We start from the raw sequence: 11,930 nt of genomic DNA, 5'->3' as shown, positions 1-11,930 counted from the left end.
ATGGATAAGTCGTACAGGTCACTATAGGTGACTCCGACTTATATGCTAGCCAGGATTGATGAGATATGGATAAGTCGTACAGGTCACTAGAGGTGACTCCGACTTATATGCTAGCCAAGATTGATGAGATATGGATAAGTCGTACAGGTCACTATAGGTGACTCCGACTTATATGCTAGCCAGGATTGATGAGATATGGATAAGTCGTACAGGTCACTATAGGTGACTCCGACTTATATGCTAGCCAGGATTGATGAGATATGGATAAGTCGTACAGGTCACTATAGGTGACTCCGACTTATATGCTAGCCAAGATTGATGAGATATGGATAAGTCGTACAGGTCACTATAGGTGACTCCGACTTATATGCTAGCCAGGATTGATGAGATATGGATAAGTCGTACAGGTCACTAGAGGTGACTCCGACTTATATGCTAGCCATGATTGATGAGATACGGATAAGTTGTACATGTCATTTTAGATGACTCTGACTGATATATCACTTTGTATTGATTTAGTTCATTTGGCCTACTTATTAATGTATGGTGGAGTTAATGGCAAACCGTGGTTTTGGTCATTTCTGAGTATGGTTTGGATATATGTATATATGTTGTACTGTCTTATGGAAAACGATACGGGTTTTACATTAGGGCATTACTTTTAGAGAGGTAATAACTTTGGGAAGCTTGGTTTTATTGCTTACTCACACCTTCTGTTTGGTGCCCTCCAGGTTTTAGCTGCTGAGTTTGTATCGACAACAATCTGTGGTGAATCTTAGTATTAATGGATATTTTGAGGGTATGATTCTTACCCATACTACTGTACCTTACTTATGCTCTGACATCGCGTGTGAAATGGGTTCGCTCCCACTCGTAGCGCACTCTGGTACTTAGACACTTTTAGATTTAAATTTATTCACTTTTTATACACTATCACATTTTATGGCTTCGTCACCTTCCAGGTGTCGGCCAGCACAGCTCGATTCAGGGTCCAAGTGGACTTTCTGGGTCGGGGTGTGTCATAGGTGGATTTGAGTAAATTTACAATAAATCTTTAATACTTTGGTTAATTTGATGGAATGAGATAGAAGTTCAAATGATACAAATCTTAGTATTTTAGGATATATTTTTCCAAGTTCATATGAATTTATAGTGCATTTATAGAGAAATAAAGGTGCCAACTATATGGTGTAGAAATTATTTAATCTTTGAAAACAAAGCATTTTGACCAAAAAAATAAAATATTTATCAGCAATTTAAAACAATTAAAAAAAAAAAAAAGGAAATGAGGGAAGCTGAGATGCAAAGAATGGTGGGATGTGGGGCATGTTCATGCTAGTTGTCCCCTTCTTTATACATATCAGTCAAATAGGATTGCTAGGTGTCTAATTTAAATTGGACGGCAGTTCAAAATATATTAAATATGGAACATTGAGACCTAATAGTGGTCACGTGGAGTCAGAATCGAAGAGTCTTCTTCCTCTCGTCTTCTTTGCTGGAGTTCATAACCCAGATAGCTGTGCATTTCTCCTTCCTCACTTAAAAAACAGAAAAAGGAATCAAAATGGTCAAACCGCCTAGGCCGCCCAAACGCCACCCAGACTGCCTCGGCGCCCACCTAATCCTTAACCCGATTTTCTTCCCGACTAGAGGTTAATCCCAGAGGCTGACCATCGCCTGACGCCAAGGCCGATTTTCAGAACACTGGTTTAAAACAACAAGCTTGTTTCTTAACATAGCAAAAGGTAATTTTGTTTTTTGTTTTTTTGTTTGTTTGCTTTTGTTTTCGTTTTCGTTTGGTAAACGACAAGCCATTTCGTAACGTAACACCAAAATAATGACAATGTGCAAATGACTTATGTTCATTTAACATTAAAAAGGGAAATGCATCCTAAATTGTTAATTAACTAATTAATATATTTAGTCTAATATTTAATTAATTAAGAGGTAATGTTTGTATTTGGGACATATTTCGATATTTAAAAGAGAAGCTCTACTAGATCAAGGTTTAGTTGGTTATCAAATCTTAATGTTGGTATTTGCTAAAGTTCTCAACTTCGAACCCTCATTGCCCACCTAGACATGAGTATATGGCCCCTCGTGACGCCTTGAGTACAAAGAGTGATGAATGCTCTTAATCAAAGACTAAATTTGATCAAATACCGAAAACATGTTTTGATAAGTATATATCAAAGACTAAATTAGATCAAGGTTACGTCCATATATGTTGCATTGCTGTATTATTGAAAAGTATACAGAAAACAAGAATATTTGAAGAAAAGAAAAAATTGTACAAGCGTGTGTTATCGTTCACTTACTAAATATGGTTTAAGTACCAAGTATTAAATTTGCTCAAACTGTCAAAACTTACCAATTTTGGATCAACTATATGATCTACTTAACATCAGTAACCTCAATACTTCGCTCACAATCGAAGCATCTTGTTTTAGACTAGTTGTTACTACTCCCAATTAAAATCAGAAGTTGTATATTCGGGAGGGAGCTGCTGGGAGCTTTTATAAACTTAAAGTTTGTCATAATCTTGTTATTAGTGACTGATTCTAACTTGCTGCAACTTAAATGATGTTCATAGTCACGTTAAACAAGTAATTAGAACATTACTAGGCTCCAGTGTTGTTAGAAAATGTTTTTTAGAAAACAAATAAAGTTTCATTAAAAAGATTTTGTTTCATTGGGGGGCATGGGCGAGAGAGACGAGGAACAGGGTTACATCTCTTCAATGGAAGTTCAGTTGAAAGCTATGAAACAATTATGCGGTAGTTTAAAACTGCAATTGGAATGACGTAGAAAAGTTGCTTGAAATTGTAGTATTTTCGGTGTTGTAATTTGGTCCTTAGCAGCTAGCACAATAGCTTATTAATTTCTTTAAACTTCAAATTCAGTTCTTTGTTTTACTTTTTGCACTGTTTATTCATGGCTAATCAGTTACTTCACAGGTGGGTGCATTGCTGTATGTTCAGGTTGTGGAGACAAACCCTGGCATGAATCCTGACTTGTCATGCACTGATGGTTGGTTTTCTATCTTATTGGTTTTCATTTTGGGACACACTTCTGTTTTACCTGTGTGTTAGTTCTTGTAAATCTTGATTCGTTGAATTTCTGTGATGATTTCTTGACTGTGATCGAAATTGTTGTGTGATTTCTAGCCAGCGGAAAAGCAGCAGAGTATGGCGTCCTTAAAGAGGGCTACAATTTTGACAGTTCGACTGGCCTTTCAAGAATGTGAGATGCAGTTCCCTTTCTGTGATATATAAGAAGTGCTTAGAGGATAGTTACTGCTCTTGTCTAAAGCACATAGTCAATGCGTAAAACTGGTCTTTTTTTTCTTCTTCTATGTTATAATTAACCAGTCATCTAGTTTTCAGGTTGCTGAGTTCGCCAAGATGTCTAGTTTTTGAGGAACTTGGGAAGAAGATTTCCTTTGAAATAGCAGTTGGTTTGAACGGTCGTGTTGGGTATACGTCATCGAGTAATGCTAGAGATATTAAATTTAGAGACAAAACTTGTAAACTAAATGATGTGTCACCGATAAAAAATGAACACGTTCATCAATGCTTAAGTAATAAACCAATCATCAACTTCCATGTCATTTAACTTCCAAAATTTTGCCTACAAATTTAGAGCATGCTAGGGAGACTAAATTTAGAGACTAAAATTACAAACTAAATGATGTGTCACCAATAGAAATGAGCACGTCTATCAATGCTTAAGTAATAAACCAATCATCAATTTACATGTCATTTAGTTTTCAAAATTTAGTCTCTAAATTTAGCCTCGATAACATTACTTACAAATTAAGTATCTGTAGCATTACCCTACTTCATAACTGCCCCCTTATGTAAAACTCTTTTCTAATTAGGGTTGTCCTTGCATTTTATTGGGTCTTGGACACTTGGCCAAACTTAATTCTCGGTTGGGACATTTTCATTGTTGCAGACTTGTTCTCCAAAACTCCCCTTCTATTTGAAAACACAACTCTTTCATTTTTTTGTAAAATTTAGGTCAATGCTGGTTCACCGTCTTTCATCAATCATCATCGTCGTTTCTAATGCAATTATGAACTCGGAATCTCCGACTGGAGTGAAGCAGAGAATTATGGTGGATAAACTTATTCAGAATTTGAAGTTATCAAGTTAATTAGTCCATTACCTTTTGATTCAAACCCCAATTATTTTCCCTCGACTCTTTCGTGATACGAAACTCACTCTCTTTAATGCTTTTTGTGTAGCATCACAATGCAAGATCTGGCTAAAACGATCTCGAGCATGAGCCTTCCGAATCCTGTAGAGATTTCTATGCAACTGTCTTTAACGTAAGTTTTGTTACTTAAGCGGGGGAATTCGTCGTGTTAATCGATAATCTGCCTATTGATTCTGCATCGTTTCCAAGTGAAATTCGACTTGTGCCAACATATTCAAATGTTACTGATGATTACAAGGTTACCGTGATGGTCGTGGTCTTTTTGCCCTGTGATCAACGTGACAACACACTTCCGACGAAGCACGGCAGACCATAATATATATGTTGCCAAATTTCTCGGTCTCGTTAGAGTTAGAATTCATCTGTCCCACATCGGCCAAAAGACTTGAGAATAAGTCCTTTAAATAGAATTATCTTACTCTAACTAACCCCAATGCCTTTTGTATTAAAAACTCACACCTTACAGTATCGGTGTTGTTGGAGTGGGCCCATGACCCGTCTACCTAAAATTTAAGATGCTATCAGAGCCAAGGGATGGGCCCGTATTGCCACGTGAACGGGTTGGTCCTTTTGACCCCGCACGAATGGGTGAGCCCCGACTTGGCTCCACATAGGCTAAGAGTTACCACGTGAATGGATAGGTCCCTATTAGCCCTTGCACGAACGGGTCAGCCCGAGCTTGGCTCCACGTGGTTGCCCAATGTGTGGAACTTCACATGTGACCCATAAAATGAGGTCTCGCGTACGGGCGAGTGTAAGAATTCTTCTATTCCACATTGGCCATAAGGCTTGAGAACAAACCCTTTAAATAGAATTACATAACTTTAACTAACACCGAGATATTTTGTATTAAAACCCCACACCTGACGGATTGAGCAGGTGGCCAAGTGGGGACAGTATCAGTGTTGTTGGAGTGGGCCCATGGCCCGTCTACCAGAAATTTAAGATGGTATTAGAGTCAGGGTACGGACTCGTACTGCCACATGAACGGGTGGGTCCCCTTTGACCCCGTGCGAATGGGTGAGCCTCGACTTGGCTCCATGTAGGCCAAGAGATGCCACGTGAATGGGTGGGTCCCCATTGGCCCCGCGCGAATGGGTGAGCCCCGACTTGGCTCCACGTGGTTGCCGATGTGTGGAACTTCACGTGTGACCCATAAAATGGGGTCTCACGTGCGGGAGAGTGCTAGAATTCATCTGTCCCACATCGGCTAGAAGGCTTGAGAACAAACCTTTTAAATAGAATTACCCCACTCTAAATACCCCAAAAACTTTTTTTATTAAAACTCCACACCTGACGGATTGAGCAGATGGCCAAGTGGGAATAGTATCAATGTTGTTGAAGTGGACTCATGGCCCGTCTACCTGAAATTTAAGAGTTAGAAGAAAACTGTACAAGATGTTGAAACTTGTACTTTAATGTGTTCGTTTTGTAATTTTATTTTAACGACAAGGTTACTGTATTTGTTTGCGAGAAGTTTTGACCCTTTGCTTCCTCAAATTGAGATGCTCAAAATTTCTTGCGGAAGTTATTTCAAAACATTCATTTTCTTTCCTTTAGTCATGTTTAGTTTTGTTTTTGAATTGAATAAATTAAACAAAATTAAGAGACATAAATAAATAGATGTGTCGGGAAAAAAAAAAAAAAAGTGTCATTTTGCCCATTGTCTAAGTACTATCTTTTTGTGTTGATTGTGCGACCGCTAACTAGATATTATATGAGTATCCATCTAGCTAGGATTTTAGCACTCTTGGCCATGTTCATGCTACGAGCCTACGAGGGAGAAGAACAGAGGGAATACAATATCCGGCCGAAGTTTCTATCTAGAGGAACAAAGGCTTCAGCTCTCCGAACTTGACTTCTCTAGTTGGAATTCCTTTATGAGTGTCGTGTGTAATAATATCAATTTCAAAGTAACGGGTTGTATAAAATTGCGTGTGTATGCTAGAAATATCACACATAACAAAGATGACAGACTAGCAATCAGTCTGCAATCTGAATGATTACTTTCTTCTCCGGGCTTTGGCTAACACGTGGCTAAACCAGTGGGCCTCGATACAAGCTCTCAACCCTCAAGCATTAACTGCGACTGCAATGACTCACATGTATGCAGTGCAAGTTTTCTGAGTGATTACGTTGGAAGTTTGAAAAAATTTTTGGTTACCACGAATAACAAGTAGTATATTATGTATTTTAATAAGAATAATGAAAATTTTTATTTTTTAAGTTATTAACTTTTTAGCATATGTATCTTACTATTTATATAGTGATACGTAATGTATCACTCTGTGTACCTGTCACATTGAAAAATCTCTTAGAAGTTTGGTGTGAATTTGTAGCCGGAGGTTCTTGCTCACTGTGCATTTGCGTTAGTCCACACAAATCAAACGGGATCTTCTCCCGATCCTTTTGATAAAGATTTTGAGAATTCGTAATTCGTGTTCATTTATTTGTTTATGTTTAATCTAAATAATAATATTTAAAATAATTTCGGAGACCAAACGTGTAGTCTCACTCTAAATATCTAAACGTGCAGTCTCACTCTAAAATAATATCTAAATAATTTCCTGTTTGTGTAGTCTCACTCTCTGCACTAAGACCAAACGCGTTGGATCTTTTTTTTTGCAGCTTTCCTATATCCTCTCTCTCGGTAAATTTTTTTTTTTCTTTTAATTCAATTGCGTAAAAGTTTCTGCTGACTTATGACGACTCAGTTCAATGCTGGTGGATTCTCGTTTTTATTTTCTGAAAAGTGCCAACTAGTTCAAGCAGGTTATGATCTCTGCTGCATGCATGCATGTGAACTTTGAAACATTACGTTATGGAAAAAAAATACTTGACTCCTTACTCTGTTTTTTGAAAACGTCCTTCATACTTATGCGTTTGACTCCTTACTCTTTTTTTATGTTTTTGACGAGATATTTTTACATATAGGGCCCATGAAGAAACCAAGCAGTATCCTCTGAATATAAGATGTCGGTGGAAGTTTTGGAAAATATGATCAAGAAATGAACCGAGTCATTTTACGTAAAAACTATAGAGAAACTACTATGTGGATCTCTATTTCGTAGGAATATATATGATGTTTTAGTCACTTTCAATGGGATCAGAGGCTAGCTAGCTTCCGTTGGAAAATGGAAAAATATTAGGAGCAATAATTATAGATCACCTGGGTTTTGAATCTCATACGTCCTGTGAATTCTTTGGTTAACATAAAATTATATTTTCATATACATCAAATTGTTACTTTTTGAAAAAAAATCCTCTCTGAATCCCTTTCACCATATCCTATTAATCAACAAATCCGAATATTTGAAATTTGATACAACAGTTAAAATTATTATAATTTTTAAAATGACCTCCTATTTTTAGCCGTTATATCATATTTCAAAAGTTTACATTAATTGATTCACAAAATTTAATGAAAGGAATCCGAAGATGATCTATTTCCTTGCCTTTTACCATTATGCAGCAGCAGAACTAGCTCAACTCAAATTGTGAATTAGTACCGGCCCCAGAATCAGATTCTCTCTCCCTCCCCACGGGAATTCTAGGTTGGAAAAAAGATAGTCTCAGAGACCTGAAAAATTACACGCAAAATCCAGAAATTTTGTAGTTCATCATCATCTCTGCCTCAACATTTGAAATTCTTATTCAGTTTTTTTTCACCATTTTTTAAGGGAGAGGTTCAGCCTGGAACATAGGCTGGTATGTCAAGTATTATTATACAAGTGATGAGATATTTGTATTAAAAAATTAATAATTTAGAAAATAAAATTTTTCTTTACTTATATAATGAAAAGTGTTATATTACGCATATACTGAGTACAATCATAAATTTTTCGTTTTAAACATCACGCATGATTCATAAGGTTTGCCTAGAGATTTGTGTGTACAATTTAAACATTCGTGCAAACGAACATATTAGTAAAAAACCAACATGACAAAAAAAGGTGAAAGTGAAACAAACATATACATAACGAAAATGTATCACCATTTCATGCATGCGAATATAAGCCTCACCAATTAATTAATTCGAACTTTTGAAATTTGATCCAACGGTTATAAACAGAGAACTTCTTTAAAAATTATAATAATTTTAGCCGTTAGGTCAAATTTTAAAAACCCGAATTAATTGATTGGTGGGTTTTGGTGGGAGAGATCCGAAGAGGATCTCTTCCTTTATTTGGTAATCCATGTGTGTCGCGTTGGTTTCTTTTTCATGTTTGAACATATTTATGGACATATATAGCTGCTATATTTCTTTCATGCATGCGCATTGTCTTTTTTTTTTTCGTTTTACACGTCCCGCATGATTCATAAGGTTTGCCTAGAGATTTGTGTGTACAGTCTAAACATTCATGCATACGAACATATAAGTAAAAAACCAACGTGACAAAAAAAAAGTGAAAGTGAAACAAACATATACAAAACGAAAATGTATCACCATTTCATGCATGCGAATGTAAGCCTCACCAATCAATTAATCCGAACTTTTGAAATTTGATCCAACGGTTACAAACAAGGAACTTTTTTAAAAATTATAATAATTTTAGCCGTTAGGTCAAATTTTAAGAGCCCGAATTAATTTATTGGTGAGCTTTGATGGGAGAGATCCGGAGATGATTTCTTCCTTTATTTGGTAATCCATGTGTGTCACGTTGGTTTCTTTTTCATGTTTGAACATATGTATGGACATATATAGCTGCTATATTTCTTTCATGCATGCGCATTGTCTTTTTTTTTTTTTCATGGAGAACTTTGAATTTTTATGTGATTTGTCCTTGTGTTTCTGCCATACATGTCCTTGAGAAGAAAATTTCTTGCTCTTTCCATGATTTTCGCAAGAAATAAACTCACGGAGAGCTGAGTTTTGAAACTCTTCCTAGCATTTGAAAGAGAAATATCATTAGATTAATTAAGACGTCTCAGGTAAAATGATTAACCTTTAAAATATTTGAATAATCAATTTGAACATATTTTAAGTACCTTAGAATACGATAATGCATATATACAAAGCTTTGTTATAATATAATAGGGGAGGTTAATTTTTTTTTTTTCTCTTCCTCTTAATGATGAATGGGATTCCTTACCAATATTTTGTTGGCCAAAATAAGTTTCTTGTCATTTGGTTCATGATTGGAAAGCTTAGAAATTTGATGATGTGCACCTTACATTGTCAAGGCAACTTATTTAAGCTTACAATAAAGTTTATATTGTCCATACATGCCAAGAGGATCCAAAACTTCATTAATTGGGTTCAGCCAAATACTGGAGCTTCTTCTACCTCTATGTGTGGTGCACTGCGCGAAAGAGATAAAAGAGCTGAACCAAAAAAAAAAAAAAAAAAAAAGAAAGAGATAAAAGAGAGAGACAGACGACTTTGGTAATGACAATAATGGCATCCAATCGATGTGATGATTTGATGATATGTAAATGGTCCATTTGCTACAGTAGCCATAGCTGCTTCCTGTCCATACATAATATTTTATGCATAATAAGATGCAGATATATAATATATATATATATATATATATATATTTTTTTTTTTCACTCTCTTTACTTATAACATATAAGGTTTGAGTTTATATATATATATATATATATATGGGAGTTTGTCCAACCAAAAAAAAAAAAAAAAAAAGGACAGAGAGACTGACGACTTTGGTAATGACAATAATGGCATCCAATCGATGTGATGATTTGATAATATGTAAATGGTCCGTTTGCTACAGAAGCCATAGCTGCTTCCTGTAGGGGTGGGTTCAAAAAATCGAAAACCGAACCGGATCGAGGCCGAAAAAAATCGAACCGCAAAAAAATTGAACCGAAATTATCAAACCGAACCGAACCGAATCTGACCAGTTCGGTTTCGGTTTTTGAAGCTCGGAAACCGAACCGATATATATATAATTTTTTTGAATATTTATAAATAGTTTAGTCATACAATCATAACAAAACAGAACCTGTTGCCAAGTTGGTTTCAATGAAACTTTACAAGCCGGAGGCATGGGTTCGAACCCTTATGCCTCCAAGATTTGTGAGGTTATTTTTAATTTTTTAATCTTTTTTAATCTTTGTTTTTTGCCATTTTTATTTTCTGGGTTTGTGAAAAAACCAAATGAAAAGCCTTAAAAGTGTGGTGCTTTTTGGGCAGGTCTACAAGGTCTCCATTGGAGCTGCATGTGGACTTTCATGGCCGTCGGATCGTCTCGTGATCCAAGTCCTTGATGATTCAACCGACCCTACAATCAAGGTAAAAAACAATCCTCCCAAATCTCCAATTAAAAAAATCATCCTTTCAATGGGTCCTCTTCCTTTTAGTCCATTAGTTAGAGCTCCAAAGATCTCAATGTGTTGGATAAAATGCCACACTAAAAAAACACCAATAATTGAATGTTTTGGAGCAGCCCTTTTGATTTCAGACCCAATTTCTGACATGGGGTTGTTCCAATTTACAATGTGCAAGTGGGGTTTCAATAAAATCGTGAATCGTGATTCAACAAAAAAAAAAAAAAAAAAAAACCGAACCGGGCCGAAACCGAACCGAGAAAACTGAATCGAATACAAACCGAACCGAACACAAACCGATAGAAAATCGAACCGAACCGAACCGAATAGTAATTTCGGTTCGGTTTCCGGTTTTTGCAAAAAACCGAACCGAACCGAACCGAACCCACCCCTACTATCCATACATAATAGATTATGCATAATAATATACAGGTATAATATATATATATATATATTATTTTTTTTTTTTACTCTCTTTACTTATAACATATAAGGTTTGAGTTTATATATATATGGGAGTTTGTCCAAATAAATAAATAAATATATATATATATATATATATATATATATATAAATATCACCCACATAGCGGGGCTGTGAGGGGGTAATAAATTTATTATTTTGCTAAATATATTTTCATAAAAAACAATAATAACTAAAACAAGTAAATTTTTAAAACAAAATAATAAGATTATAACTAATATTTTATCAGACAAAAAAATAAATAGTAAAATAAAAAAACCAAAATATCTCACGCGTAAGTATATGATAAAAGACTAATCATTATATATTACTGCATAACAACTTTTTACAATATAGTTAACTACACTTTTAAAAAGCAGTCACGATATATCAACAACTATAAACTTATCTACAGTACTCAAGAGTATGCAATCCAGTAACTTATCGTTGGATTAAATCTAAAGGTTCTAAGTGGTGAAATATTCAATGATCCGGAGTATTATAGCCACACTCCTAAAATTGAAGTATCAACGATATATCAATAAGATTTTCTTCAATTCATTTGATAATTGAAAATTAAAAGAGGTGAAAAGTATAAAATGAGTATGTGTATAACACTCCTCTTAAAATAACGCAGTTAACCACACTGTACAAAGTTCACTATATTAAGATCCTACGAGGCTATGAATGATCACTTTATACGAGTAAATTTGTATGAAAATGTACAACCGTATATGAATATGAAAAGGACAATATAGTACTGCCAAGCAAAAGCTGCAGAGATGGTGAAATTAGATTGCCACCCGCTCACTAATTTTATCACACATTCACTCGCAGTCTAAATACTACTAGCTTTTGTTGTGCCCATATATATATATATATAAGCACAAGCACTATACATATCCGTCAGAAGCCACCACACGTTCATTAGACTTCTAACAAGAGCTCTCTCTCTC

At 35.4% G+C, this 11,930-nt stretch overlaps 1 protein-coding gene across 1 annotated transcript; it reads left to right on the top strand.

The window, feature by feature from the left end:
- The first annotated feature begins 2,701 nt into the window (after window positions 1–2,701).
- LOC137712365 (uncharacterized) lies at window positions 2,702–4,158 on the top strand. Its single transcript, XM_068451454.1, has 5 exons — window positions 2,702–2,777; window positions 2,947–3,030; window positions 3,168–3,243; window positions 3,387–3,476; window positions 4,023–4,158. Exons 1-5 carry the CDS (start codon window positions 2,702–2,704, stop codon window positions 4,156–4,158), a joined length of 462 nt encoding a protein of 153 aa, XP_068307555.1.
- The last annotated feature ends 7,772 nt before the right edge of the window (window positions 4,159–11,930 follow it).

This window comes from Pyrus communis, chromosome 13 (assembly GCF_963583255.1).
Source record: "Pyrus communis chromosome 13, drPyrComm1.1, whole genome shotgun sequence".
Taxonomy (NCBI): Eukaryota; Viridiplantae; Streptophyta; class Magnoliopsida; order Rosales; family Rosaceae; genus Pyrus; species Pyrus communis.
This window is presented reverse-complemented; position numbering and strand designations above follow the sequence as displayed.

Excerpts from the sequence above, each read along its gene's own strand:
- LOC137712365 (XM_068451454.1), top strand. The coding sequence starts at position 2,702 with ATGGGCGAGAGAGACGAGGAACAGGGTTACATCTCTTCAATGGAAGTT. Across the intron at positions 3,244-3,386 it reads TCGACTGGCCTTTCAAGAAT|GTTGCTGAGTTCGCCAAGAT; the intron begins GTGAGATGCAGT and ends TCTAGTTTTCAG. Across the intron at positions 3,477-4,022 it reads GGTTTGAACGGTCGTGTTGG|GTCAATGCTGGTTCACCGTC; the intron begins GTATACGTCATC and ends TGTAAAATTTAG.